We start from the raw sequence: 26,548 nt of genomic DNA, 5'->3' as shown, positions 1-26,548 counted from the left end.
CCTCGGAGAGATTTGCTCGAGCAAGGATGGGAGGGTGCCGACCGTTCCGACTTGGGCTGTACACATGATCGCTTTCGAGGGGATAGAGGAGAGTATACTCCGTAGTAAGTACTTTGTTATGACTAAAAACCGTGTATGGGTAGACTTTGCTACTAGTGACAATTGGCGCATCGACCGGTGCCGATCTTCAGGAGCCGTTTAGCGCTCGAAGCTTCAATAGCTTCCTGTCTGGTAAACCGGTTGTTGGGTGGGTTTCCCATGACGCATTGGGCGTGTGGCGTGGTTACGGTCTTAGAATCCGATTTGATTGAGACCTTTTGTTCGATAGCACGGAGGGATTAAGAAATCGGGATCTGGACGGCCAGTGGCCAGACCAGACCACGACCAGGGCCCCAGTCAGATGTCCTGGCTTTTGGTTAACCTAAGCAAGACGGCGATCCTTGTGAGGTACACCGGCAATCCCTTGGAACTGCAAAGATTTTCTTGGTTGGGCTCTGTAGTTCGTAGAAAATTCGGCTATGGGGTGACATGATCATGTACTAAGTACGGAGTACATATTGGTCAGTTAGGGCTGAGGGTGGGTAGCGAGACCACCTCGTGAGGGGAAAGCCGAAGGGGAAAAGGAAAGATTCCCTTTCATTCTTGAGGATGGAGTACAGTGCCATAAACAATTATACCCTATAGTCCACCGCTATTATCATATGTTGTGCGGGGTGCATTGGTTGTGTAAGGCATGACTCTCCTTTCTGATTATCATCGTCCTTCCATATCGGGGCCACCAAATAGACATTCCCGCATGAGGATCATCAGAACCCGTGCGTACATAGACATAGTAATCACGCCGTGAGCGTCTCGGAGTAAATATCCAGAGCGTTTGCAGATCGGCCATAACTCGGACTCGACCTTGAACCTGAAATTTGAGGTTTAGTCATAGGAAAACAAAAGTCAAGTTAGTTAGTTGGCTATTTGATGGAATGGAAGAGAAGCGAAACCCGAACATCCGAAATCGACACTTCGAGACCGAGGATCACGGGAGGGTCAGCTGCCTTGACTTTGGTCTTCATGCTAAACCCGGACGGGATTAGTGGGTAACCTGACAAAATGAAAGTCTACAACAACCTCAACCTTTGAACCCTTTTGAATTTCTCGCTAAGTCTAATTCATTTGACTTTTCTTGTCTGATCTGACTTTTTACCTCATGTATTATCTAAGATGGACGTGTTCATTTGACGCAACATGTGCATTCCGCGGGCTGCCGACTGGCTCAGTCCACCCGCAAACGAGACCATTCCCTTTGAAGTTATACTATGAAAAATGGACTGCCAAAAAGTCATGCAACGATTCCCCCTCCCGAACCATGGACTGATACTCGGCACCCTCCTTACTCTGGGTTTCTGCGTTCTGCAGATCATTGTCCACTGGGGCCCATGTATCCAACTCCCTAATCTCCACCCCCTCTGGTGATCATCCCTGCGTATGTGATGCCAGGATGCAGATGGGCGGCTTCGAGAGATACCGCCCAGACAAGGATTAGCTGCAAGTCCTACGTTGTAAAGCTGTCGGTGTCACTGAATCAACAAGGTCCCTGATTGGCGAACATGATCTGTGGATCAACCGTGGTCTAGTTTTTCGGTCCATGTTGTGATAACCACTCGCCAAAAGTTTACTTCATGCAGAGGAAATTATGACGCATCTGGGGAAAACAACAGCAGCCAGGTAGCACTTCCATACTAGGTAATTCTATTTTGCTTTTTTTTTTGTTTTGTCCCCTCTTTGGGCGTCTACCCTCCCTTTCGACAGGGAGGGAAAAAAAAATTTCAATGGAGTTTCCCACCGTGGATCCTCGATAGCGGCCGCCGCCACGATTCGAGAATTCTGACGCAAAAGTATGCAGCCCGTCGGTTGGCTCGGGTGTGATGTTATGTGATTGATGCCCATTACACAGTAGCCCTGTAGATATAAAGCCTGGTCCTGATCGCTCTCTACCTGTGGTTTTAATCCATCAATCATATCAGCCTGCCACACTAGGAGAGTTCGACTTTATATACTTCAGTTCATCCACCACTCTGACTGTACTATTTGCCAATACATACGTACATACATCTACATACAAATCAAGACAACAATATGCTTTCGAGTACGCTCACACGTCCGCTGCAGCTCGTCGACCGAGTGCTGCAGTGGTCTAGCGCTGTCATTGTGATGGGTATCACTTCCTACTTCATCAACAAGGGTCCCCGTGGGTTGTCTATCACGTACCAAGAAATCATTGTATGTCTCCCATTCCCACATCCATGGCCTTTAACTAATGCCGCGAGCCACAGTCTACCATGTCGGTCGTGTTTTTCCTGCCAGCCTTCGTCTCTCCGTTCATGCCCACAGCTCTTGGCAAGTTTGTTCTGGCCATCGATGTTATCTTCTCGTATCTGTATGCAATGGCCCCCATTCCCTACCCACAAGTACAACATACTGACCAAATTACTTAGGTGGCTCACTGCATTCATCTTCGCCGCTCAAGACTACAACCGCCACGACTGCCGCCTCAACGCTCCCCCAGGGATCTCCTGCTCCAAGAAGAGGGCCAACGAAGCATTTATCTTCCTGACCTTGTAAGCCATCCAACTTCCATCAATAATACTCCTAGACACTAACAAAAATCCAGCATCTTCACCTTCTTCGGCATGATCATCGAAGTCCTCAGTCTCTGGGCCTACCGCCGCGAGAATGTCCCGGTACGTGAAAAGACCGGCGGTGCTCACGGTGGACCCGCCGATGCCCCAGTCGCTACGGTTTAAGCGTCAACTGCTCTGTCATCCTCGATCAAGTACAGACAAGGCGGACGGGCAAGACAATGCACGAGAACGATTCACGATACCACTAAACGGGTTTCCCATGGCATGCACTACGCATACGTAATAATATACCTATCATGAGTGACGAGATGCCAATCTACTTGCGGTGTATTGGCAAGGGGAGAAGTATGGATGTCATAGATGGATGATGAGGTGGTGGGGGGTATACTAATATTTGTAATTTCGATATCCGGATAGTTCATGTGACATATTTATATTCTATCATTTTACACTCATTCTAATATACGCTCTATTGCACCTGATCTTTGGATCTTCACACATATAACAATGATTACTCAACTATCATTATCCATGGTGGGTCAGGGTCAACCTTGGGTCATGCACCTGTCATAGATCAAGCTACCCGATTCATTCTTCAACGTGATGTCACCATGTTGGTTCTAGGTAATGTGGTAGTTTGGGTTACTATGGAACTTTAGCTTTTAGATTCTCCATACAGAGTCAAATGAAACCCCGATAACTGTGTACTCATATCTTTTCTCAACCTACTGAATTGTCAGAAGCTTAGAACTGTCGTGGCAAAAATATCACCGCCCGTCTCAGCACCCTGGCTGGTACTTTGGCTACTTGGCGCGGGGCATAGGTTTTTTTGGCCTGATGCCCCTGCGTGCTTTTATCACCTTGTTCAAGATTTGTTGGTTGCATGTCAAGCACGTGGATGTATAGTCGTGACCTCGAAAGAAGGCTAATAACCTCTACAATTATAAATAGATCCAGTAGATCCAAATCAGCTGATTCTTTCAACCAGTCATATAGTCCTCGATAGTTTCAGGATATTGAACAAGAACTTTTGACATCAGTTCTGACACCAGACTGCTTGCGATATCCCACCCTCCGAGCTCGCTAAGCCCTTTGCTCCCTTACGCAGAGTACACCACGGATGAACTAGCGTCCGTTGTGCCTTCTGCATATGATGGCAACCTTTTAGTTCAAATCTGTCCTGCTCATATTGTCGATAGCCCTTGCGAGTCCCCTGATCTTGGGTGGTGTCTATACTAGATCTTACACCACGGAGGCGACGGTGAAGGTGCTGCCTCGAGAACTGCCTTTGTGGTTGCTTGAGAGCGCAAAACCCAAACTTACAAGCGCTCTAAAACAAGACCGCATGCTATATCTACACTGAGCCAGAACACTCATTCCCCCCTTGAGTGTTTCTTTGAGCTGATGACAGTTGAGAATGCCGATGATTTCTATGAGGTGGCAGGGGAGGACTTTGAAATGGTCAATCGGCGGTGCTGGAAACTTTCTGGGAAACGTATATTTTCCTTTTTCACGGGTTCGGGGCTAGAGACCTTTGGGTTAATAGAATACGATGTTCATCGTCCAGACAGGCGCGTCAGTTTAGCGGTAGCTAGGGTTATACCTCCGGCGCTGCTCTGTACTGTCATTTATGCCTCCTACGCTATTTAAAAAAAACCCACGAGACAGTCATTGTGGAGATGTCCTTATGCTCGCCTGTGGTATATCACAAGTTCCAGTACTTCGGGAACTCCCGGTTTCAGTTTCTCTACTTTTTCTTTTCTCTTTTTTGTCCTGTTTACTTTATCCTTCTTGTTCATCGTCATTTGTTATCTTCCTCGTGGTTATCTTCATTTTCTCCATATGATCGTCTCATTTTCGATTCGCTTTTGTACATGTCCCGACTTGCCGAATGGCCCAAAAGCTCACCAAATTCATATATACCCAACAGTGGGAGTGGGCACTAGTGATCGTAATTCTGGAGTTTAATTTGCGGTATAGGGTGTGTTACCTAAGAGCAAAGCGGAAATACGTATATAGCTTTCTTAGTCAATTGAATGTAAACTTCCATAACTGATAATAAGAAAATCTAAAGTATGGTAGATATGTCAGGGTGTATAAGCCCTAACCTATTACTGGGCTAAACCCAAAACCTCGAACATACAAGCCCTCCTGTAGAGGACGGGGGTTTCATCAGGGGGTTCCGGTCTAAAATGAGTAGGCACTTTGGCCTGATAGTGGTGGGCTGAAGGACAAAATCTAAGAAATCCGGAGCCGGTCCACTGGGCTACGTATGAATCAATATATCTTATTGAAGATCTCGTTTCGATCAGTAATGATATTACTAAGACTCCATATACGAAAACAGTGTCATGGGCAGCGTGGTACTCACTGAATCGAACCTCATATAACCTGGGTAGCTGGGGTATTGTAGAGAAAATGTAAATGATACGAAGCCATATATGCTGTTCAATATAGGTACGATGTATGATAACAACATTATGGGTTCCGGATTGCTGGTTGGGACATTATATTAGATGAGAAAGCATATCTCTGATATGTATAATAGCAGTGAATTAACCGTCTATGACGGATAAACTGTATGTACTGTATCCTTCTATCTGCCAAGTCTATCGTATCCAAAGTCAATGGTGAACGCTGTTGGTATAGTGCGGGGCGCTTGCTCTAGATACAAAAAATGCTGGTCCAATAGGCACAAAGAATGTTTAATCTGGAGATAAAATCCTCAAAACTCCATTCGCTGTTTCAAATTCGTTATTCGTGATAAAGTAGCTTGGCAATGGCGATAACAGAACTTAGATGCTTGCTCGCCGAGGCGCCAAGGTACGTTGTAGCTTCTTTTTCTCTTCTGTCTCCTCCGGTAACGGCAAGGATCCTTCACTGCGGAGTTTCTCTAGATACTGCTTGCCATATGCGTAGCCTACCTGGTAGATCTCATCGAATTTACCGAACTCGAGGGTTCCGTATGGGTCGATGGGAGGGCGCATATACAGACAGCCAGGTGTGTTTTTGGCCCGTTCTAGATTGTCGATCGATGACACATAGGCGAGTCGTGCTTGGATTTCAGACAGTGTGGGAGGGTTGGGGCAAGCGGAGAACGGGTTCCAACGGTTGAGCACGGTCCAGAACCCGGATAGCGAATCACCGTACCCTTGAGGCGTGTTGTCATCGATTGAGCCCACATCGACGGCAAAAATCACATCGGCCCCAAGTCCCTTCATGTGGGCCACTGTAAGGTTGTCGATGTACCCGCCGTCAAGTAGCATGCTGCCCTCGTCGCAAATCGGGGGAATTAGACCGGCCAATGACATTGATGCACGCACGTAGCGCCAAGTATAACCCGACGAGTGGAATTCCGGCCGTGATTTGCTGATGTTGGTGGTGTTGCAGTAGTACTCCAGCCAGAAGTCCTCGATCTGGCTATCTCCAAACGTCTTGAAGATGCCCCGGTTGAACTCATGGCCAGTGGTGTAAGAGGTGGTAGGATACGTTAGATCCAGCATAAACCGCCACATGCTAGCCATGCGCCCGGCAAACTTCTTCGCTCGACCATACATGGGGACCACATCCGCATCCCGTGCATACAAAGCTCCAATGAATGAGCCGATAGATGTACCGCCAATGATATCAATAGGGATCCCGGCCTCTTCCAGTGCTTTGATGACGCCAACTTGGGCGATACCTCGAGCTCCTCCGCCACCAAGGACGAGTCCAACGGACCTGCCACAAAGTCGGCGAGCCAGGCGATGGAAGTCGCCCTTGAACGGGGTTTGTGCCGAGTAGAGAGGAGTCTGGCGAATTCGCCGCGATGTGTATTTTTGAATTTCTGCCTGGATAACCTGAACTCGTTGTTTCAGAACAGCTCCAAGTCGTTTCGCCTGAGGATGTGAGGGCTCAGGGGTTAAACGGAAGCCCATCTGAATATGATGGTGGCCTCCGTTGATCCACATCCGGTTCTTTAGCCATTGGCGCGTCAGTCCGGGAGGGCAGTACCGCTCGGAATGTAGCAACACAAGTTCTTTCCTAGCCGTTGTCTTCATCCCAAGTAGAAATCTTTCATACTCGCCGATACTGGGTGACGACTCGGCAAGACCAACGAGCAGAATGCAATCGGCTTGCGTGATGCAGGTCTGCGTCCATGGAGAATTCACGTTGGTGTCTGCGATATAGAGCACCATTCCATACTTTTCCTCGAGGTCTGCCAAATACTGGGACAACTTTAATTTCCCCATCTTGCTGAAAGCATGTCGTCCGAGATGGTTCAGGATCGCCGCTTGGTTGAGGGAGGTAACGCCGTTCGTCACGCCGATCTGGTGAAGTGCGTTCTGCAGGCGATGGCCAAATTCTACCACGGGAACTCCAGCCGTTACGGGGAGTATACCAACGGTGCGGAGATTTACCACAGAGGCGGCGGTCTTGACGCTGCCAGCGTTGGCATGCTCACCACCCTTTTCGGACATGGGAAGCTCGACGAGATCTCGCATCCGCTGGGCAATGAGCTTAGAGACCTGGATAGTAATTCCCGGGTGCTCTTGGGCAAGGCTGTTGAAAAGCGATCGCGGGAATTTGGCTAGCTCAGTATCCCGAATGGCGTGTAGAGTTGCTGGACGTGTCGACTCTGTCATGACCTCTAGCTCCCCAACGCTTTCTCCCTGACCATATTCACCAAGGACTGTAATCTTGCCATCTGTACCTTCGAGAACAGACCGTAGACGCCCGTTTAGGACAAGATAGATTGCATCACTCTCATCCCCCTGATGATAGATGACTTGGCCTGCACTTACTTGCACCCATTCTAACGCGAAGTCGATGTGAAGAAGCAAACGAGGAAGAAGACTTGTCAGTCGCTTTGCCAGAGTTAAGAGCGCGATAGGGTAACGCTCGGCGATTCTCTCCAAGGATGACCTTGGAAGGAACCCGACATACACATCTGTTTTTGCCACCACGTCCGTATAGGACCTGTAGGAAGCAACGGATCCGACGTATCCTTGAATACCACCAGGTTTGATAAGATAGAGCGACTTTCGCGACTGCCTTCTCCGCTTGGTATCATTTGTGGCGCTCGTCACACCCGAAACGCGAGAGGAGCTGGTAGTCGTCCGCTTCAAGGTCGGAAAAAATTCCTCATGTGGCTGGCCATATGCTGGTCTCGAACCGCCCACAAGATCTTCCCCTTTGTCGGATACGGGGATACCCACGTCTAGGAATCCGTCGATCACATAGTACAGGCCTGGATGGCGTTCCCCTTGCTCCACCAGCACTGAGCCTTGGGGGAAATAGACGATCTCGATGTCATTTCGAAGTTCTTCTCGCAGGTTGATGATAGGCGATGTCCCGCCAGCACTGGTCATGGACATTGACATCATTGATTCCGTCTCACCATCCGCAGAACCATCGTAGGGGTCGATGAAGCCAAATGCATTGTTAGTGAACACAGCCTTTTGCCGCCGAGAATCGTATGAAAGAAGTTTTGGGGATATGTCCCCAGAGGTGTGACTGCTCATACGCAAGACATCGCGAGTGCTGCTGGTAAGTCCAATGCCGTTCATGATGCAGTCCAGTATAGATTCTCTGAACAGGGCATCCTCGTCAACCGAGTCCTTCTTTCGGTGAAAAGGCGAGCTGTGCATAACAGGAGCCATAAAGGGGGGGTTCTCTTTATCGGTTAATGGACTGAGAAGCTTCGGAGCTAAGTGTTCGTATCGAGGGCCAAACCGGGAAAGTTGAATGGTAGACAACAGATCCCCGGGGCTCGGCCCTGCCGACTCACGGTCACCGGAGATATACTCTGGGCTGGCCATGGACACTGGTCGCTTCGGTTGTGCTGCCATCTTTGCATGAAGGACTGCCTCTTTCCTCAGGAAGCTACTGGATCGGCGTCTTCTGCCAGCAGAAGGATTGTGGAGTGCGATACCCTTCGTGATCTCTTCCGGGCCCAGACGGTCTCGTTCTTTGATAAATTTGTCCTTGAGGCGATCCAATGCCGACCCACGCATCTCGTTGGGCAGATCCTGAGTCGTGAACTTGGTCATCTGTTTTTCAATTCCCAGTACATCATTGTTGAGACCTAGATAAGAATGCGCCGTGGCGAACGTTACTCTTTGGAGCCGCGTCAGGATCACCTGGACAATATGGGCAGTCGCTCTCGGATAGACCCTCGTCAGACGGCGGAAGGCACTGGCCGGGATAATGGCAATGGTCGTGTCCACCATGGCTCGAGCCACAATATCCGGATGGACTGACTTGCGCCGCGTCTTGCCCGGCTGGCTCCTTGGTTTCGGGTGAGGCTCATGGCTGGGCATAGCATGGCTTTCTCCTAGATGTAGGGGAGGGACGGACGGCAGAAGCTCCCCATTACTGTTGCTTATATGGGCGACAGAGTCACCGTGATCTCCAATAAAATTAGAACGAGGGCTGTCCTCTAAGCCGTGAGGACTCGCCGGGAACGAGTCGGATACCCGAGCAATAGTGCTAGGGCCTACGCTGGATGCACTAGAAGACGAGCCTTCGCTGGCTCGTAGTTGGATATCCTCGGTGAACAAGGACAGGATGGAGAACAAGGACGACATCGAGGCGCCGTTCTTGACTTCCGTGAGCAGCTGATAGCCTTGTTTTCCGTCCATATGATGATCGTCCTCATCAGACGACTCAGCTCCCATGTGGTTTGAACCATCGTCTACGTTTGATTTCCCGTCCCGCATGGACTTGACGAATATCTGGACCAAGCCATCCACCACTAGACAGAAGCCTTTTTCTTCCTCCAGCATCAAGGTTTCCCCAGCGATCAATTTCCTCGTTTGCATGGTACGAGTCAATTCATGGAATACAGGCCGTTCGAGATAACCAAAAACTTTGATGGCGCTTAGAAATTCGTCAAGGTAGTTGGCCAGGCCCGGTTTGGAATCCCCTTCCTGGACATCAGGGAAGAGATCGAGATGGGGTTCTTTGCGCTGGGGTTCCGGGGGCAGACGACTATACATATTCAAGAACCGATAACGAATGAACCAACTGATAGTCGATACGATCGCCAGGGCGATCAACAAGCTATGGATCAATTGAGGCATTGTGTCAGTGATTCACCGCGCGATCGACAGAGCATCCATTGCAAGGGTTAGGAGACTTACAGGGTGGTGAAATTCATAGTAAATGTCAAGCTCATTGAGAAGAGCGTGAATAGCCATGTGGGCAACGTGATGGTCGCAAACGTTATCACCCAGTATAGGACGCTTGGAATGACCTGGAAAAAGAAAGAAAACACCCATCCGAACCACCCCGCCATGGTTGAAGGCGTAGGAGGGGGTAACGGCGGGGGTGGAATAAGAGAATTTGAAAAGGTCGAAGCTACGGAAAAGCTGGCGGCTATGGCGGGAGCAGATAAAGCGAGGGACGAAGCAGTGTAGGTTGAGGAGGGTGAGGGAGATACATGAAGAGGGCTTAGACTTGAATCGAGAGACGCAGACGAGGCCGCGAGGGGACCACCACCGTCGGCGGCCATGGTTGTTATTGCGTAGAATAGGATTGGGCTGGAAACACGTTGTTGGATGGGGATTGAAGCCGCTAAACTAGCTTAAGGAAAGCAGCTAAAAGGCCCCAGTGGGAATCAAGGAACGCAAAAGAATTCTAGGTCTCCGCCCATGAAACCGTTGATCCGCTTAGAAGACGCAATGACGACGCAGGGTAGGTTCCGGTATGCGAGATTGATTGAATGATTCACTTTCGCTCAGGGACTCAGATGCGAGTAATGTAGTCAACCACCCCCCTACTCACGAGCCACAACGTGCTCTCAGATGCCCTCTTGGCTGGGTCGTTGAAGAATTAAGGGTCCCTTTTGAGTTTGGAACGGGTTTGGTTTTGTAGGATCAAGTCGGAAAGCGGAGAAGGAAAGCAATACGAATTTAGTTTAGGTCGATCACGGGAGTGCACCTTGGTCAATTGGACCTCTCTATGTTTGTTGGACTTCGGAATATAGAGGAAATGAGAAGAAACGAGCAAATGAATAGTAATAGACGAACCTTCGAGAAGAGTATATTACTGAGGAGTATGCTGGTCCATCATGTGAAGGACCCATATCTGTTACGTTTGGCATATGCCTGGCAAGGTCGAGACTGAGGATGTGCCTGATTGTGGATGCACTTCCGACGGATCCACCTGCAAATTTTCCCGTAACCTAAAATGGCAAGGACGTAACTAAAACAAGTGACTGGAAGTAAAACCGTTTAATAAAAGATAAAATAAAAAATTGGGGTCGACGTCATGCTTCTGCATAATATTGTGAATATGTATCTGCTATGCTTTAGGTTAGTCACTAATGCACTTATGCACAAACAATTGTGCTAGTATATCATGTGATAGTAACAAGATCAAGATAACTTCGTATAGTCTCTGCTTTCTTTTATTCTTTTTTTTTCCCTTTCTTTGTTATTTGACTGAATTAACTGATTCAGTTCCAATTTGAACATCTTACCTTATACTTGCAATTGCCGATGATCAGCCTATTTAGGAGAAAATGGGAGCCAAACGGGTCAGTTATGCAGTACCGGCGATAGTTGGAATCATAAATTGGTAGAAAAAATATAGTTAATTTGAAAGTAGAAAGTAGAAAGTAGCGCTACTTGTCCAGGGAGTATCATCTTGGCAACCTCTTGTCAACCGGTCAAAGATGAATTGTTGGTATACTCGGACTGTTATTCTATTTTTTTTCTGCCAACTGCTTGGATGTCTTGGCGACCCAATCAAGTCAACGCAGCAGCACATCCCGCTGACGACGAATCACCACCGCCTAGTCGATCTGTCCTATGCCCCCTTCCACTCTTTACCTTCTCCTTCTTACTTTAATAACTGCTTCTCGTCTCTTTCTCGCCTGTTTCTATCTCATTGATCAAGCTGTGGCCCTGGCTCACAGGCCCGCCACGGTCATGTTTCAGGTACAGTATCTCCGGATCCAGTTATTTATGGAACTCCTTCGGGGGTTAGCCTCACGTGTCGAACAAATTCCCCGGATTTGATATGTTAACGCGCGGCCTGATCGCAACAAACAGCGTATCCGCGACGCAATCGACTCCCGGATTGCAGAGGAGCAAGCCCGGCAAAAGTCTGCCCAGGACTCCCTCGCCCGCTCCAACTCCGCTCGTCGTCCCACTCGCAATGTATCCCCTAGCAGACGAACTACCCGCCCCCGACGGAATACCGGCACCCCCGTCCGTGGGCCGGATCCCAACGAATTCGAGCCCGAGTTCGCCATCGGAGAGGATGAAGGCTCTAGCAGATCAGCTACTCCCCGCTTAGAGTCCGCGGGTTCGGAGGAAAACGCCGGGGAGAGCAACCCATCCGCGGAAGAGGTGTCCGCCGGCAAGGAGAATACGAATACAACAGAGACAAACCAATCTTCTTCGGAGCTGCCGCCTGAGGTCAGGGTGAAGCTGCGGAGGTTGGGCAAGCTGGAGTCTCGGTATCAGGGTATGTACTGGGTCAATACGACGGTGACTTGGGCCACGGCGCTAACCGTTGTGTGATCTATAGAGCTCTTGAAAGCTTATCGGATGGCCCATTCGCGTGTCCTATCGATTGAACCATTCGAAGCGGCTTTGCGTGAGAACACCCCCTTGGCTTCTATTGGCGATCCGAAGGCGTTGACAGAATATCTTAACCAACTCTCACTAAAAAGTGACATGGTTGTTGAGGAGCTGAAGCGGGTGTCCACAGAGAGAGATGATTACAAGAACAAAATGGAGGAGGCTCAGAAGGCCACAAAGGCGGCATACGATGAGCTCACTAATCTTAAGGAGAATAAGAAGGAAGAGGATGCCTCGACAATAAGCGATAAGACGGTCGTCGATAACTCTACCCTAAATGATAAATCCTCCACGGCTTCGAAGCAGGATTCCGCTAAGGAAGAAAGCGAAGAGTTTTTCTCTTTTGATAACGAGATCCCACGTCTGGAGTCCGAGCTGAAAGAAAAACAGGAAGAGATTGAAACGCTCAAGTCTCAGGCGGAAAACCTCAAACGGGACCTCTCAGTGGCAAGGGAGTCAACAGAAGGGATGGTGCACAATTTGGAAACTGCGACCCGAGAACTGGTAGAGCTGCGCGATATCAAGGATAAACAAGACTCGGAGATTGAAAAGCTCAAGACTTCGAAGCAGGATGAGATCGAGGCGCTCACGACGAAGCTGGCGACGTCTGAGGCCACCGTTGAGAACGCTCAAAACGAGGTTGAGAAGCTGAAGGCGGAGCTGAAGCAGAAAACAGATGAAATCGAGCAGCTCCAGTCGCAAACTGCCAAGCCCGAGGATGCTGATGAGCAGTCGGAACTTGCAGCAAAATTAGACAAGGCCAAACAAGAAAAGGAAGCCAATGAGAAGCGACTCGGTGTTCTTCAAAACCTAGTAGATAACCTTCGCTCCCAGCTCAAGGATATGGAAACCACGATGACAAGCCTGAAGGCGGACATGAACCGAAAGGAGGAGCTGCAGAATATTGTCGATTTCCTTGACAACAACCTGAAAGACAACACGACATGGAAACAAGCCAAGGAACAAGTTGCAGGCGGAAAGCAAGCCAATTTCGAGGAGCTCCAAAACAGTCTGGCGCCTGTAAAGAACGGCACGGATGTGAAGAACGAGACACCCGAACCCAAACCCCAACCGGCAAACTCCACCGGCGCCGCAGGAGCTTCTAAGAAGAAGAACAAGAAGAAGAAGAAAGGTGGCAAGGGTGGCGGTGATGACACGAGCAAAGCTGCAAGTGCTGTAGTTGCCGAAGAGACGCAAACCCCGGCAGCCGAGCCAGAACAGAAGTCGTCCAACACAAATGAGCTCGAGCAGGAAATTGAATCTTTGACACGCCAAGTGGAAGAAAAAGATGCAGCTATCGATCGCCTCAGCTCGAAACTCAAAGGGGAGGAAGACCTGAAAGAGGAGATAGAATCTCTGCGGGATGACCTACTTAGTCTCGGACAAGACCATGTCGAATCAAAGGATAAACTGAAAGAGTTGACTGCAGAAAAGAAAGCTCTGGAAGAAACCATCTCCAAACTGGAGAAAGAGCTGGTTGACTTGCGCACAAGCACTGCGACTAAGGATGCCGACTCTGAAAAGGTGCACAATGACCTGAAGGAGGAATATGAGAGCCTCAAGGTCAAACTTACTACCCTAGAAACCGAGCTATCTGCTGCACAGCAGTTAGCTTCTACCCGATTCAAGGACCTCACCGACTTGCGAGAGACCCTCCAGAAGCTGCAGCCTGAGCTGAAGAAACTGCGAGCTGAATCAACTGAGCTCAAGTCTACGAAGGAGACCTTGGCTACCAAGACAGCTGAATTGAGAACTCTCGAAGGCAAGCAAGAGGATTTACGTGTTGAGTTGAAGAACTTCAAGAACACGATATCAGAACGAGAGGCAGAAGTGAAGACGCTCAACCAGAAGATTAGACAAGAAACGGACAACCGATTGAAGGCCGAAGAGAGATTGACCGTCGCTCAATCAGATCTACGCTACTCGGAGAGCAAGAAGCAAGAAGCTTTGGAAATGAAGGAGAGGATTTCAAATGATCTTTCTAAAGCCCAGGAAGACTTGAAGGCCACCCGGACTCAGCTACGGGAAGCTCAGAACCAAGTTACGCAGGTGAACAAGGACCTTGAGGGTCTACGAGAGGAGATCCAGTTGAAGACCGCCCAGCACGCTAGCGCGCAGAGTCTGATGAATAGCATGCGCGACCAGGGCGCCGAGATCGGAATGCAGATGAAAGAAGCCCGCGAACGCTGCGAGAGTCTGGAAGAGGAACTGGCGGATGCCCATAAGTTACTAAGTGAAAGGACCCGTGAGGGTGAAACTATGCGGCGGCTCTTGAATGACATCGAAGGCCGCGCCGAATCTAAAGTTCGTGATTTCAAAGAGCGGATGGAGGCAGCCATCGAGGAGCGAGATCGTGCTGAAGATGAGGCTAGCGCTCAGGGTCGCCGTCGGGCGCGGGAGCTGGAGGAGCTGAAGAACAAAGTCCGAGAAGCGGAAAAAGCTCTGCGGAGCGCTGAGGAGGACAAGGAGGAGCTCGAGATGTCACAGAAGGATTGGAAGCGCAGACGTGACCAACTGGAGGAGCAAGCCGAGCGGTCGACGCAGGAACTCAACGATGTGCGACAGGCCATGGCACGTTTGCGTGATTCGCTGGACGAAAGTGAAAAACAAGTCCGGGACCTAGAGAAAGAAAAGGCAGAACTCCGCCGGTCAGTTGAAGAAACCAGCGCTCGTCTGGACAAATTGCGCCGGTCCAACAAAGCCCTATCTGAAGAGGCTCGCTTTGGGACGAACCCTCAGTCATCGCGGTCTTCAATCGATTCTGGGTCCCGCAGGGCACTCACTTCTCCGGTGCCCAAGGACCGCAGCCCTTCGATTCGGGGAAGCGACACGCCTACAGGCGGAGCAAATGCGCCTATCGACTATCTCTATTTGAAAAACGTTCTCCTCCAGTTCTTGGAGCAGAAAGATAAAAACTACCAGAAGCAGCTCATCCCAGTTTTGGGCATGCTGCTTCATTTTGATCGGTATGTCTACCTTTTTCCATATTACTCTACTCCGTAAGCTTATCCTATGTGACACTAATCTTGAATAGGACGGACGAGCAAAAATGGATGTCAGCTATTATGTCTCGATAGACTTCTTCATTTTAGACTATGAAAAGTCGAGGCATAGCTTAGGTACTGTATTATAATATTTATTGGTACATAGCATGATCGTATTTGTTCCATCTATTTACTTCGTTCTTATTCTCTGTGTTGCAAAGCAAGTGGATTATGTCAAACAAAAGGCGTACCACTAAAAGCGATAGCCAGTGGGTCTAACCCAAGTACGAATTATTTAAACTGAGGAGATCCTTCTACTACTTGTGCCCCTCCAGCTTCCGAGTCACAAATTTCACGACTTTCTTGACAATTGACGAGCCAAGCGCTTCGCAAGGCAAATACTAGACATCATAATGTCTGACCAACCGACCATTAGACTCGCGACGCCCGAAGGTGAGCATCAGACGTTGTCAACTTTTTACGATTGAATTCCGCTGTCCGCGGAGGTTCCGCCCCGCATAAATCTGAAAATTGCCGGACTAACCCTAGCCTGCGGTTCAGACGTCCCCATAATCCTCCAGTTCATCCGTGAACTAGCCGACTACGAAAAAGCCCTTCATGAAGTAGAGGCCACCAACGAATCCCTCCTTGAAACCCTCTCCTTCCCCGACAGCCCTCCCAAACGAGGCTCCGTATATACCGCGCTCATCACTCCCCCCGCCACCGCGGACAATGCCACTCCCATCCCCGTAGGCATGGCTCTATTCTTCTATAACTACTCGACTTGGCGCTCGGCGCCGGGTATTTACCTGGAGGATCTCTACGTGCAGCCCGCTGCTCGTGGTAGGGGATATGGGTTCAAGCTGTTGAGATACTTGGCGGCTAAGGTGCTGGAGGTTAAGGGACGCCGGCTGGAGTGGAGTGTGCTCAAGTGGAACGAGCCCAGTATCAAGTTCTATGAGCAGGTCGGGGCGAAGGGTATGGAGGAGTGGATGAAGATGATGGTTGAAGGGGATGCATTGACCAAGTTGGCAGAGGGACTATGATACATGATAAAGCAAAGATGGGCTGCGCAGCCGATTTACAAAAATTAGAGAGAGTGGCTGAGCGCCCAAGACTAATTATAACATTATGGTCTGTTGTAATCTCCAGCTGGTGAGCTATGTGGATTTGCAAGGTAATGTTCGGCCATGTTTGCTATATAGTCAGCTAGTACATCGCATATTCGTTTTCCGATACCTTCTGACTAACTTTCTCTGCGTGTGGCATCGAAATCTTCGTCTGCTCGATATTTTCCGCTGTCGGTAGATTTCTCTGTGGTAGCTTAGATATAGAGATGCCATCAGATACCGGAGACACCGAGTGTAGATGATGGACATTCAACTGAACCGCGAAACCTGAAGTTACCCAAAAGCTGATGGTATCATAGTGTGAACAGCCGTTCTGGCCAGCAATATCATCGCTAGTTGATAACGAGATGAGGTAGTGGGAAGATGCTAAGAGAGTAGGGTTAGCATGATATTATGAGTTGCTCTGTAGCCTTGTCTCAGGTGGGATTTGAGCTCTTTCAGTAATGGTAATTTGTTTTGGCAGTCTTCATCGTATGGTCTTTAAAGATGCTATGAGATCTTTCTTCGAGGGTTGTCACACTTAGATAATGATAGTGCAGTAGTTACTACTAACTTAGTTGACTATGGCGCAATGAGTTATGTAATTACATTGATGGTGTGGATATCTTTTCAATGGGTGGATCATGATATACTATACTAAGCCAGCGAAGATATATATACGTTACATGGTTCCTCTGTTATCATGATACTATGACTAGACCGCGTTGAGTACTGATTAAAGGTGCTATATAATAACCTTCTCTATATAAGTCAATATTGAACACTTATATAAGGAATTCAGTATAAGCAAGGGCTTGTTAGAAGCAATTATGAGGCGTGCTCAGTTGATTGCGTAGATAACACTAACCGCAGGTCATAATTCAGTATAGCTAAAATCACCTCACCGGAGCCCGGATGGTCTAGTGGTATGATTCTCGCTTTGGGCTCTATAGTACCAATCTGCGAGAGGCCCCGCGTTCGAACCGCGGTTCGGGCCCATTCTTTTTTTTTTTTTCCTTCCCCTCCCTCCACTAATCAATCCTCCTCTTCACTTCTTCACACTGTACTACATTATCTACCGTATCGCTTTCTTTGTCCCTTAGCGTCGCATCTCCGACACATTTCTTCGAAGTCCTGGCGTCCCACTCGTCTCGGTCGCTAACCTAGGTAATATTATTTCAAGTACTCCGTACAGCACTTGATTCTTAGAAAGTTGTTCAACCCCAGCCCGCATCATCATGAGTATGCCAGATTCAAATCAGTAAGTCGACTTATATCAGTTCATATGCAGCCTGTCGATTCATAGATCGCTTCTTTCCTCTAGAGTCTCCCCGGCTCTTCATCCTACTCGTTAGTTTCTGTGCTCCGCCATACTTCGTTATTAACATTATTATTGTGGGCTATTTGGTAGTCCTTCCCTCCTCCATAGTTGTCACCTAGTACCGTAACTTAATCCAGCAATAGGACTGACGGCAGGCAAGAACAGTACAAAACTAACGACAAGGGCTTAGAGAGCTATATAGAGAGAACAAGGTGCGAAGAGAAATATCGCTCTGAGAGATCATCCAGGGCCAGCTACCAAGCGAAACTCTACAATGATGCACGCGAGATAATCAGTAGCACCGGAGTGGTGGAAAAAAACCGCTTAAAGACCTAGACGTCATTCAAACTGTAGTTTTAGCCTGGTGATCCTGACCTGGAATTCTTTTGGAGTCCTATTATATGCAGGTCTGGTCTGCAATCTAGTGGGCCTTTTCCCACAAGGCCAGTCCCAATGGAACGATCCTGTCCTATAGATCAAACAGGATTTGTCAGAATGTAACATTGTTAAAGAACCCTTATCATAAAGCGATGGAGCCCGCGGAGAAGGTGTCGCAATCCTTATCACTGGGCTGATAAGTGGATACGATCTGGTTCGCCCCGAGGCACTTAGGGTTCCCTATCTCAACTCTTATCTCTCGATCGGCGGAGCCATCTTGCAGTCTTGCTCCCTTGCAATGCCGGCGAATATGCACGGGTCTTCAATAATATGCATGGGAAAGCAGACCCGCTGTCGTCTCCCAGCGACGGACGCTCGATAAGCACCAATTTAACTTTGTTATGATCATCGATATTGCCGTCGATCATCGTGGTCTCTCGACGCTGTCACTCATTCCGGGCAGATGTCTTGATAAGGTTTACAATGCCGGGTTATATGTGGGCATCATGCCCCAACCGGCTGGTGTCGCTAAGCGTTATCGTCCTTGTCTTCGTTGAGCTTCCCTGCATCTGCGCTACGAGCTCCTCTGGAGCTGTCATTGTGTAATCCATCTAGATCCAGAGACCCAAAGCAACATGTCGCAAATCAGCCTGGATGCCTTCACTCCAGCCGAGGTGATCGAATTCGTCGGGCGAGCTGGAGTTGCCAAGGGCAATATGCGTCTCGACAAAGTCTTCTTCAGCGCAGTGTCGGCTGGATGTCTGCTTGCCTTCGCCTGTGGAACCGTCCTCAGCACTAACACTACGCCCTGGTTCCAGGAAAATGCCCCGGGGCTCATCCGCACAATCAGTGCTTTGGTCTTTCCGTACGGCTTGTGTATGATTATCTTAACTGGGGCCGATCTCTGCACCGGATCTTTCATGGTAAGGCTTCTGGCCTTCCCTGCAGGTAAAAAAGGCCGCTAAATTATGACCAGTTCACTACTGTCGCTGCTCTCCAACGCCGGTTGCCGTGGTATAAGATGTTGATTCATTGGATTGTCACGTTCTTTGGTAACCTGGCTGGGTCTCTCTTCGTCGTTGCCATTATATTCGGGTGTAAGTACAATCGCCTCAACGTTTCCATAGTCCCCGAGAAGGAGCAGTATCACTAATATAGAAGTAGATGGCAACGTCTTCTCTGCAGATCCTTTTAAGTCTCAAGTCATCGCATTCGCTACGAAAAAGCAAGTCAGCCCCGATTTCCATATGATCTTCCTTCGCGGCATCGGATGCAACTGGCTCGTCTGCCTCGCCTGCTTTTTCGGCATCCAGGGCCGTGACCTCACCTCTAAGATCATCGGCATCTGGTGGCCGATTTTCGCGTTCGTATCTCTTGGCTTCGACCACGTCGTGGCCAACATGATCTTTATCCCGCTGGCTATCTGGGTCGGAGCTCCTAACATTACGGTTGGTCTGTATATCTGGAAAGGAATCATTCCGACCTTGATCGGCAATATCTTGGGGGGAGGTTTATTTTGCGGTGAGTGAATCTGCCTGTTTTGGGACCGAACAACTCGTTCTAATAAGGGTCAGGTGTCTACTACTGGTACATGTACTTGCTCCAAACTGATTCGATGACGGTCACTGGGATCAAGCGTTTCGGCCACTCCAGGTCGGAAGTGAGCAGCATGACTCTAAAGAAGGACGACGTGGAAGCTGGTGTCGGAGTGGTGGATACCTCGCCCGCTGCACTGGGTAGTTAATGGTAGTATTCCAAACTAGTTATCAGTCGAATGTATAGCTTAAGTAATAATAATGGGAGGCTTGGGACATATAGAACCATTTAAGAGAATCAGAGAGATCCCCGAACATAGTATAATAGGCGACGATTATTAGGTAGTACCTGACTGCAATTTTATCTGGCCTTCTATATCGGATGATCACACTACTTTGAAGATACCTGATTGTATTGTTGTAAATATCCGCATGTTAGACTGTCGTATCTTCTACAGGTTGTTATATAAAAAGTTCTGCTCTTACATACCTCTCACCCCTACCCGAAATCTAGCTAGGCAGTATAATCCCTATCCGTGCTTCCGGACTACCAAGAGGATAACTCAGATGGATTTGCTCCCCTGTGGCGCCCAAGACAGCCTCAGCAAGCTTTGATTAGATATGTTTCAAGTCAATTGTGACATAGTTCAAGGCGGGGCTGCTATTGAATCGATAGTCGACCTGATAAGGTCTCCCAATAACATTCAAGCCAAGACCAGAATACGAAATTCCGTGTAGGCGACCAAAATACTTTTCGAGGATATTAGGGGGCAAGGACTGAAAAGCAAATGCGAAGGCCATCTCAAGGATGTTCGAAAATACACTCTTCGTTTCCTGGTCAAAGCACTGGTGATCTGTGAAAGACCAGAGCCGAATGAAGTTCATCGCTCTCATTCCATTACCCTTATGGATCACGAAGTAATGTAGTGAATCTGGTATTGTTCTCGTGGACCCTTTAATATGTTCCTTGATACGCTTTTCAACATTGAATAACTGACCAACGTAAGGTCGCCAATATCTCTTGTCTCGATCATCGGTGACATAGTCGAGATACCCCCTGTTCCTTGGCCAAGTTACAAGGTATTTTGACTGCTTAAGCCTGATATTGTCCAGTCTTCATCTAGTTAGCTTACTTCTGTGCTGTTCAATGCCAATCACCTTACAAATCAACAGTAATCAGCTTGCCTTCCAATGCCTCCAGGCTAGAGTCAGTAATCTTGAGAAGCTGGCCTGTCACCTTATGGGGCCCATTGTAACTCTGGATGATCCTGTAATATGGTATGTGCCTTAATTCCCGATAGCCATTCTCAAACAGGTGGAGAGATAGTATGTACAGCACGTGGCCAATGACTGGAAACTCAACATGTGCGTATATTTCATACGAGGTCTACCATGGTTAGCCGGTTCAAGACACTTTTCACAACTGCCAATGCCTACATCGGTTGTTTCCTCCAGAGACGAATGGACTGGGCGGGGATATATCTTTCTGTCCGTTAGTTCCATCCGGTTGGTCCTTGTTGTCGCGCAGGGTGTAGAAGTTCTCTTCTTTGTCGTCGTGTGTTCCTTATCCAGGGCCATTTGAGCAAGAGCCACATTGAGGGGATATAGTTTTCCAATATGATGTCTACCAAGCCCTTGTCCATAATCATGTGGCTTCTTCCCTGGTACAACCCTCCAAGGCGGCTCCTCGTAGTCGAAAGCCAGTTCCGAGCCGTCAATCTTTGCTTGTACCATATCCTCCCACGTTATCGCAATAAAATTGCTAACCCTCTGTGGTTTAACAGATCCTGATATTAAAGCTTCACGTAAAAGCGACTGCTGCCGTTGTTTGAACCAAGTTACCTGCAGTAGCTTCACATTCTTAATGGTAGCCATCACCTCCAGAATGGAACAGATATCTGCTGTTAGGTCGCATCTATTTTCAAATTTTTCCCCATCCTCTTCCGTGAACAGTCTCGAGGAATAGAGGTGAGTATTTTCAGAATCGATGAGAATGTTGACAATAAGATGCCTAAGAATGCCACGAACTGTATCGTCGCGTTCAATCTCGTCATCGCGCAACTCGCCGATCACAAGCGTTCCTGTATTCATGAGTGCCATACTCTGGTGAAGAGCTTTAGGATCCGCAGGAATTTAAAGAAGGAAGCATAGACGGCGTAATTGCGATCACTTGGGGCTAATACCAGCGAGTTATGTCAAAGAGTCTAGTGTTGAGTAGAGAGTGTGTGTTAAAGGGGAAGAAGGGAGCGGGCTTGGAGTCTGTATTCACTCTTTTATTTCGAATCTTATACAAACCAACACGACACACTATTTAAAGATTGACTTAACAGCTCCAATTGGGACATCATAAATTTAGAGCTAAACTCCTAAGGCTGGCAGCCTCATAGTATCCCGACGAGCGCCTGTAGGCTTACGATCTGGAAGTACCCTTACCTTTTTTTTTTTTTTTTTTTTTTTTTTACTTCCCCCCCACCCCCTCCCCTCTTAAAAGAAGGGTAAATAGAGGAGAGAAAGATGAGAGACTAAGTGGTTGAACATGGACCTTCACTTGATTACATACATACACACATACATTAGTGTACTTTAACTAACACTACATTCACAGCATCCCATCTCAACTTCCAAGAACCAGCCTTGTCTTCGCTGGCCATCCGAAAGGGATGAGATCGTCATTCCACTCCTGTTCCTTCAGCTGAATAATTTTCGTGGCTTCACAGCCCAGCCCCGCTTGAACAAAAGTACTACACTGCATGCAATTGATCCGATGACTACCTATACAGACAGCCAGTGGCTCATAATCTACAGAGTAAAGTGGCGTGGCGAATGTGTTGCATAATAATTCTTGTTCCACAGCAGAACAGGGTCTTCGGTCCGCAGCGGGATTTGCGGAGGTAAGGGTATGTTTTAAGACATCTTGAATCATGCAGCATCAATCACAGGTGGCACATTACTTTTGCTCTCGTAATAAGATCGATTTGTCCGCATGACATGGCCGATCCCGGTAACCTTATGCATAACATGACATCTCAACCGTGGAATCGATCACTTTCGCTTCGTTCCGATTTGACGGACCCAACACCAGACCTTATAGGTTCTTGTGATATTATGGGAAGGTGAATTCTAGATGATGGAGGGTGTCCTAGGAATTGCAGATTTCCTCGGAGTTCGTGTATTTTGTGGCTCGTGGCTTGTGTGTATAAATTGGTACAGAATTGTTCATCACTGGATCTTTCACCTTGTATAGTTACCTTTTCAGTGCATTGTAAATACTATACGTGGGAATACCTCTCATGATGAACACTGCGTTCAGCTCCTTATATCGTACCAAATGTCGCTATGCGTCAGTGACTACTATTCGGGGAGCCAGACGGCTTTCGCCCCGATTACTCCCTAGCCAGTCGCTGGTCTCTCCCCTACGGCGTCCACTCGGTGAGAGGCAGGTTTCAACCGAATCCAAGAAAGGGATCCCAAGTGAGAGATACAATAGCAGTACGGGAGCCAAATATGCACTGCTCCTTTCCACTGCCGCCACGCTCAGCTGGCTTTTCTACGCTCAACAACATGGCGCTGTTAAACTAGACGGCGACGAGAACTATTTCACCCACCCCGACCCCTTAGCTCCCGATAACGGAATTCAAGACACGAAGAAAGAGACGTCCAAGTCCCTAGGTAGTGAGAACCTCCCAACAGAGAAAGCAATCCTCACCACCGCCCCCAACGTCCCCCCACCGATCACACGAGACTATCCAGTCATCCTAGACGTAGACCTCACAACAGTCTCAAAACTAGAACAACTAACAAACCAGTACAAATACGAAAAATGGACATTCAACAATAGCGTCCCCGGCCCATTCATCCGCGCGCGCGTCGGCGACGTGCTCAACCTGAAAATAACCAACCACGACGATTCCGGTATGCCACACAACATAGACTGCCACGCCTTCCTGGGCCCGGGCGGCGGCTCAGCCCTAACCACAGTCAACGAAGGCGAGACCAAAACAGCGAGATTCAAGCTCCAAAACCCCGGTCTCTACATCTACCACTGTGCCGTAGGCCCAGTGGGCGTCCACATCGCCAACGGCATGTACGGACTCATATACGTGCAGCCAGAGCAAGACTTACCCCCTGTCGACAAAGAGTACTACGTAATGCAAAGCGAGTTCTACCACGAGCCGCCCGAGCCAGACGATGACGGCCAGATGTCATCGACGGTCGAGTTCTCGTGGCCGCATGCGCTACGCGAAGCAGCCGACGTGGTGGTGTTCAATGGCAGCGAGGCTGCCCTAACCGAGAAGCCGCTCAAGGCTACGCTTGATGATACCGTTCGCATCTTCTTCGGGAATGGAGGCCCGAATCTAACTAGCTCGTTTCATGTCATCGGGAGCTGTTTTAATAAGGTCTATCGTGATTCGGATGTGCTGAGTTCCCCCGGGCAGTGCGTGCAGACGGTCAGTGTGCCCCCCGGCGGGTCAACTATCGTAGATATGAAGATGGTTGTTCCAGGGACTTATACAATTGTGGATCACGCTATTTTTCGTCTGGAGAAGGGTGCGAAAGGGTTTTTGAACGTTTCCGGGGAGCCTAGGCCGACGTTGTATTATAGTACGCTGCCGCCGCAGCCCTGTGAGGGTTGTAAGCTTCACCCGTAAAGGGAAACTAGTTGAATCCCTAGATTGATTGATTGCGTTTGCTTCCATCTATCAACATGATTTGTGTAGGAATAAATCCCTCCAATCTAAGTATATATGAGTAGCACCAACAGCTCCAATCATTAAATAGTTAATGTAATGTTGGCCAGATTGTTCGGTTGGAGGCACGACCAAATGCCAAAGGTACTTTGGTCGAGTGACAGAACGCTCAACATGTAGCATCTTCAACCCGTGAGGTTAGGTTTATGGGTTACGGTTATATATTGGATAATGTCACGTCACACTCAAGTCAACTCAAACCCTAATTTACATCATCAAAACTCAATCATCCGTAAAGCCCACGGTTTAAAGTCTTATTCCCCCGTACCCCATGGAACATGAACAGAATATGTAAGCCCAATACTCTCATAACAATGCTAACCAAAACGATGTTCATCCCAAGGCTCGTTATCCCCCGCCTCAGGCCTAAGGCACTCCCGCTCACCAGAGCCTTCCAATTCACAACAACAGTCTCCAGAAACAAGCTCACCCCTCAGCAAATCCAAATCGTCAAGTCCACGATCCCCGCACTCCAAGACCACGGCATCGCAATCACTACCCTCTTCTACCAGCGCCTCATCCAGCAGCACCCCGAACTCAAGAACATCTTCAACACTGCCCACCAAGCAACAGGCGAGCAACCCGCCGCCCTCGCCCACGCAGTATGGGCTTACGCCACCAACATCGAGCGTCCGGAAGCCCTCAAAACAGCCATTTCCCGCATTGGCCATAAACACGCCAGTCTGGGGATCACAGCGGACCAATACCCGATCGTCGGAGAGGGTCTTCTCGCCGCCATCAAAGAGGTACTTGGCGACGCGGTCAACGACCAAGTCCTCGACGCCTGGAAAGCCGCATATGGGGAACTGGCGGGGTACTTCATTGACTTTGAACGCGAGCTTTACCGCCAAGCGGAGGCAACCCCGGGTGGGTGGAAGGGGTGGCGGAAGTTCTTCATCTCGAAGAAGATCCACGAGGGAGAGGAGATCATTTCATTCTACCTCACACCCTTCGATAAGGGTGCATTGCCGGTGTATAAGCCTGGTCAATTCGTTAGTGTGAAGTGCTTTGTCCCGGAACTGGGGGTCTATCAGCCCCGGCAGTATAGCTTGTCGGATGTGCCGAATAGAGAGTACTTCCAAATTTCCGTGAAGAGGGAGTTCGCGCTAGGACAGAAGCCCGCCGGTCGTATCTCGAATGTGCTGCATGAGGGTTTACCTGTCGGCGCGGAGCTGGATGTTAGTATGCCGTTTGGGGATTTCGTGTTGGATGTCAATGCTACTACGCCTGTTGTGCTTATTAGTGGTGGGGTGGGGCTTACGCCTATGATATCGATGTTGACAACTATTGTGGATCAGGGAGGGTCGAGACGCGTGGTCTTCGTTCATGCTGTGCGAAATGGTCGCGTGCATGCGATGAAGGACCGGTTGGCTAAGATTATCTCGGAGAATCCACAGGTTCATCGCGCGGTGTTCTATGAAGAGGTCAGTAAAAGGGACAAGCAGGGCGTCGACTATGATTTTAAAGGTAGGGCGGATCTCCACAAGATTAAGGAACAGGCCGTTCTCCCGGATGCGGATTACTATATCTGTGGTCCGAAGCTGTTCATGAATGCGCAGAGCAATTCCCTGAAAGATCTGGGTGTGAAGGAGGACCGGATTCATATGGAAGTGTTCGGTTCCCCGACTGAATAAAAAGAACCCGTGAGACATGCACTTCTTAGAATAGAAGTGGTGAGGTAAAGAAGCATATAGCTTACTCCATCCGAGTATGAGTTTTTCTTTCTTTTCTTCTTTTTCTAATCTTCAAATCTAATGTTGGTTCATATCATGTACTGTTTGTCAAATATCTCGGTTTGCACGATACATAAGAACTCTGCCGCAATTTGTATGGGACGTGTAGTTCGATTTATTTTTGTGGCAGTGTTTGTAGACCATGGTTAGACCTGGCCATGTATATCTCAACTCTACTATGTAATGTGTGAAAGTATTGTCGGTGGTATTTTCCCCATTCAGATCCAGAGAGGGTCACCAAAATAGATATGCCTTCTGTCAGTTCTGAGATTCATACTTCCTTCTAATTGTTCTATAGGGTAGTTATAAGTGAAAATATGGAAGAAGGGAGAGAGAGAGACACCTACATATCTCCTTCCGAGTCGTGAAATTAATTGTAATACATATTAAAGGTCAAATCAGCACCCATTTTCCGTACCACACAGTAGCATCGATCAAAAAAGTGGCCCGAACCGCGGTTCGAACGCGGGGCCTCTCGCAGATTGGTACTATAGAGCCCAAAGCGAGAATCATACCACTAGACCATCCGGGCGAT

At 48.6% G+C, this 26,548-nt stretch overlaps 9 protein-coding genes and 2 non-coding genes across 11 annotated transcripts; 8 read left to right on the top strand and 3 right to left on the bottom strand.

Moving 5' to 3' along the window:
* Positions 1 to 2,127: 2,127 nt before the first annotated feature.
* BDV38DRAFT_280086 (uncharacterized protein) lies at positions 2,128 to 2,795 on the top strand (the record flags this gene model as incomplete). Its single annotated transcript, XM_032059215.1, has 4 exons — positions 2,128 to 2,271; positions 2,325 to 2,428; positions 2,487 to 2,609; positions 2,663 to 2,795. The coding sequence occupies 4 exons, from the start codon at positions 2,128 to 2,130 to the stop codon at positions 2,793 to 2,795; spliced, it is 504 nt and encodes a 167-aa protein (XP_031916652.1).
* Positions 2,796 to 5,003: 2,208 nt separating this feature from the next.
* Positions 5,004 to 10,406, bottom strand: nte1 (lysophospholipase). The gene is made up of 2 exons (XM_032052397.1): positions 9,758 to 10,406; positions 5,004 to 9,677 (listed from the first exon to the last, which is right to left on the bottom strand). Exons 1-2 carry the CDS (start codon positions 10,126 to 10,128, stop codon positions 5,429 to 5,431), a joined length of 4,620 nt encoding a protein of 1,539 aa, XP_031916651.1. The 5' UTR covers positions 10,129 to 10,406; the 3' UTR covers positions 5,004 to 5,428.
* A 1,617-nt stretch (positions 10,407 to 12,023) lies between these two features.
* On the top strand, positions 12,024 to 15,613 carry BDV38DRAFT_19402 (putative vesicle-mediated transport protein (Imh1)). Its single transcript, XM_032052317.1, has 2 exons — positions 12,024 to 15,171; positions 15,240 to 15,613. Exons 1-2 carry the CDS (start codon positions 12,173 to 12,175, stop codon positions 15,280 to 15,282), a joined length of 3,042 nt encoding a protein of 1,013 aa, XP_031916650.1. The 5' UTR covers positions 12,024 to 12,172; the 3' UTR covers positions 15,283 to 15,613.
* Positions 15,325 to 16,315, top strand: BDV38DRAFT_19398 (GNAT family N-acetyltransferase). The gene is made up of 2 exons (XM_032052316.1): positions 15,325 to 15,642; positions 15,751 to 16,315. The coding sequence occupies exons 1-2, from the start codon at positions 15,603 to 15,605 to the stop codon at positions 16,233 to 16,235; spliced, it is 525 nt and encodes a 174-aa protein (XP_031916649.1). The 5' UTR covers positions 15,325 to 15,602; the 3' UTR covers positions 16,236 to 16,315.
* An 892-nt stretch (positions 16,316 to 17,207) lies between these two features.
* On the top strand, positions 17,208 to 17,295 carry BDV38DRAFT_t69. Its single transcript has one exon. It is a non-coding gene; the product is annotated as a tRNA-Pro (tRNA).
* Positions 17,296 to 18,136: 841 nt separating this feature from the next.
* Positions 18,137 to 19,933, top strand: BDV38DRAFT_19376 (formate/nitrite transporter family protein). The gene is made up of 4 exons (XM_032052315.1): positions 18,137 to 18,920; positions 18,974 to 19,094; positions 19,162 to 19,518; positions 19,572 to 19,933. The coding sequence occupies exons 1-4, from the start codon at positions 18,633 to 18,635 to the stop codon at positions 19,739 to 19,741; spliced, it is 936 nt and encodes a 311-aa protein (XP_031916648.1). The 5' UTR covers positions 18,137 to 18,632; the 3' UTR covers positions 19,742 to 19,933.
* A 183-nt stretch (positions 19,934 to 20,116) lies between these two features.
* Positions 20,117 to 20,412, bottom strand: BDV38DRAFT_19370 (uncharacterized protein). The gene has a single exon (XM_032052314.1). It carries the CDS (start codon positions 20,331 to 20,333, stop codon positions 20,148 to 20,150), a length of 186 nt encoding a protein of 61 aa, XP_031916647.1. The 5' UTR covers positions 20,334 to 20,412; the 3' UTR covers positions 20,117 to 20,147.
* A 482-nt stretch (positions 20,413 to 20,894) lies between these two features.
* On the top strand, positions 20,895 to 21,115 carry BDV38DRAFT_239935 (uncharacterized protein; the record flags this gene model as incomplete). Its single annotated transcript, XM_032053828.1, has 1 exon — positions 20,895 to 21,115. A coding segment is annotated over one exon (220 nt), but the record flags the coding sequence as incomplete, so codon positions are not given.
* Positions 21,116 to 22,782: 1,667 nt separating this feature from the next.
* BDV38DRAFT_290272 (putative multicopper oxidase) lies at positions 22,783 to 24,181 on the top strand (the record flags this gene model as incomplete). The annotated part of the gene is made up of 1 exon (XM_032061449.1): positions 22,783 to 24,181. The coding sequence occupies exon 1, from the start codon at positions 22,823 to 22,825 to the stop codon at positions 24,179 to 24,181; it is 1,359 nt and encodes a 452-aa protein (XP_031916645.1). The 5' UTR covers positions 22,783 to 22,822.
* A 370-nt stretch (positions 24,182 to 24,551) lies between these two features.
* BDV38DRAFT_290270 (NO-inducible flavohemoprotein) lies at positions 24,552 to 25,936 on the top strand (the record flags this gene model as incomplete). Its single annotated transcript, XM_032061448.1, has 2 exons — positions 24,552 to 24,571; positions 24,624 to 25,936. 2 exons carry the CDS (start codon positions 24,552 to 24,554, stop codon positions 25,912 to 25,914), a joined length of 1,311 nt encoding a protein of 436 aa, XP_031916644.1. The 3' UTR covers positions 25,915 to 25,936.
* Positions 25,937 to 26,457: 521 nt separating this feature from the next.
* Positions 26,458 to 26,545, bottom strand: BDV38DRAFT_t65. Its single transcript has one exon. It is a non-coding gene; the product is annotated as a tRNA-Pro (tRNA).
* Between the last annotated feature and the right edge of the window lie 3 nt (positions 26,546 to 26,548).

This window comes from Aspergillus pseudotamarii (genome assembly GCF_009193445.1).
Source record: "Aspergillus pseudotamarii strain CBS 117625 unplaced genomic scaffold BDV38scaffold_11, whole genome shotgun sequence".
In the NCBI taxonomy this organism is placed as follows: Eukaryota; Fungi; Ascomycota; class Eurotiomycetes; order Eurotiales; family Aspergillaceae; genus Aspergillus; species Aspergillus pseudotamarii.
The sequence above is the reverse complement of the archived record's forward strand: the minus strand, read 5'-3'. Positions and strand labels throughout refer to the sequence as shown.

What these genes read in the sequence shown, in the direction of transcription:
- BDV38DRAFT_19402 (XM_032052317.1), top strand. Translation starts at nt 12,173, where the DNA reads ATGGCCCATTCGCGTGTCCTATCGATTGAACCATTCGAAGCGGCTTTG. An exon ending in ATGCTGCTTCATTTTGATCG is followed by an intron (nt 15,172 to 15,239) that starts GTATGTCTACCT and finishes AATCTTGAATAG; the next exon opens with GACGGACGAGCAAAAATGGA.
- BDV38DRAFT_19370 (XM_032052314.1), bottom strand. Translation starts at nt 20,333, where the DNA reads ATGGCCTTCGCATTTGCTTTTCAGTCCTTGCCCCCTAATATCCTCGAA.
- BDV38DRAFT_19376 (XM_032052315.1), top strand. Translation starts at nt 18,633, where the DNA reads ATGTCGCAAATCAGCCTGGATGCCTTCACTCCAGCCGAGGTGATCGAA. An exon ending in TCTGCACCGGATCTTTCATG is followed by an intron (nt 18,921 to 18,973) that starts GTAAGGCTTCTG and finishes AATTATGACCAG; the next exon opens with TTCACTACTGTCGCTGCTCT. An exon ending in CGTTGCCATTATATTCGGGT is followed by an intron (nt 19,095 to 19,161) that starts GTAAGTACAATC and finishes ATATAGAAGTAG; the next exon opens with ATGGCAACGTCTTCTCTGCA.
- BDV38DRAFT_19398 (XM_032052316.1), top strand. Translation starts at nt 15,603, where the DNA reads ATGTCTGACCAACCGACCATTAGACTCGCGACGCCCGAAG. An exon ending in TAGACTCGCGACGCCCGAAG is followed by an intron (nt 15,643 to 15,750) that starts GTGAGCATCAGA and finishes CCTGCGGTTCAG; the next exon opens with ACGTCCCCATAATCCTCCAG.
- nte1 (XM_032052397.1), bottom strand. Translation starts at nt 10,128, where the DNA reads ATGGCCGCCGACGGTGGTGGTCCCCTCGCGGCCTCGTCTGCGTCTCTC. An exon ending in ACTATGAATTTCACCACCCT is followed by an intron (nt 9,678 to 9,757) that starts GTAAGTCTCCTA and finishes ATTGATCCATAG; the next exon opens with CTTGTTGATCGCCCTGGCGA.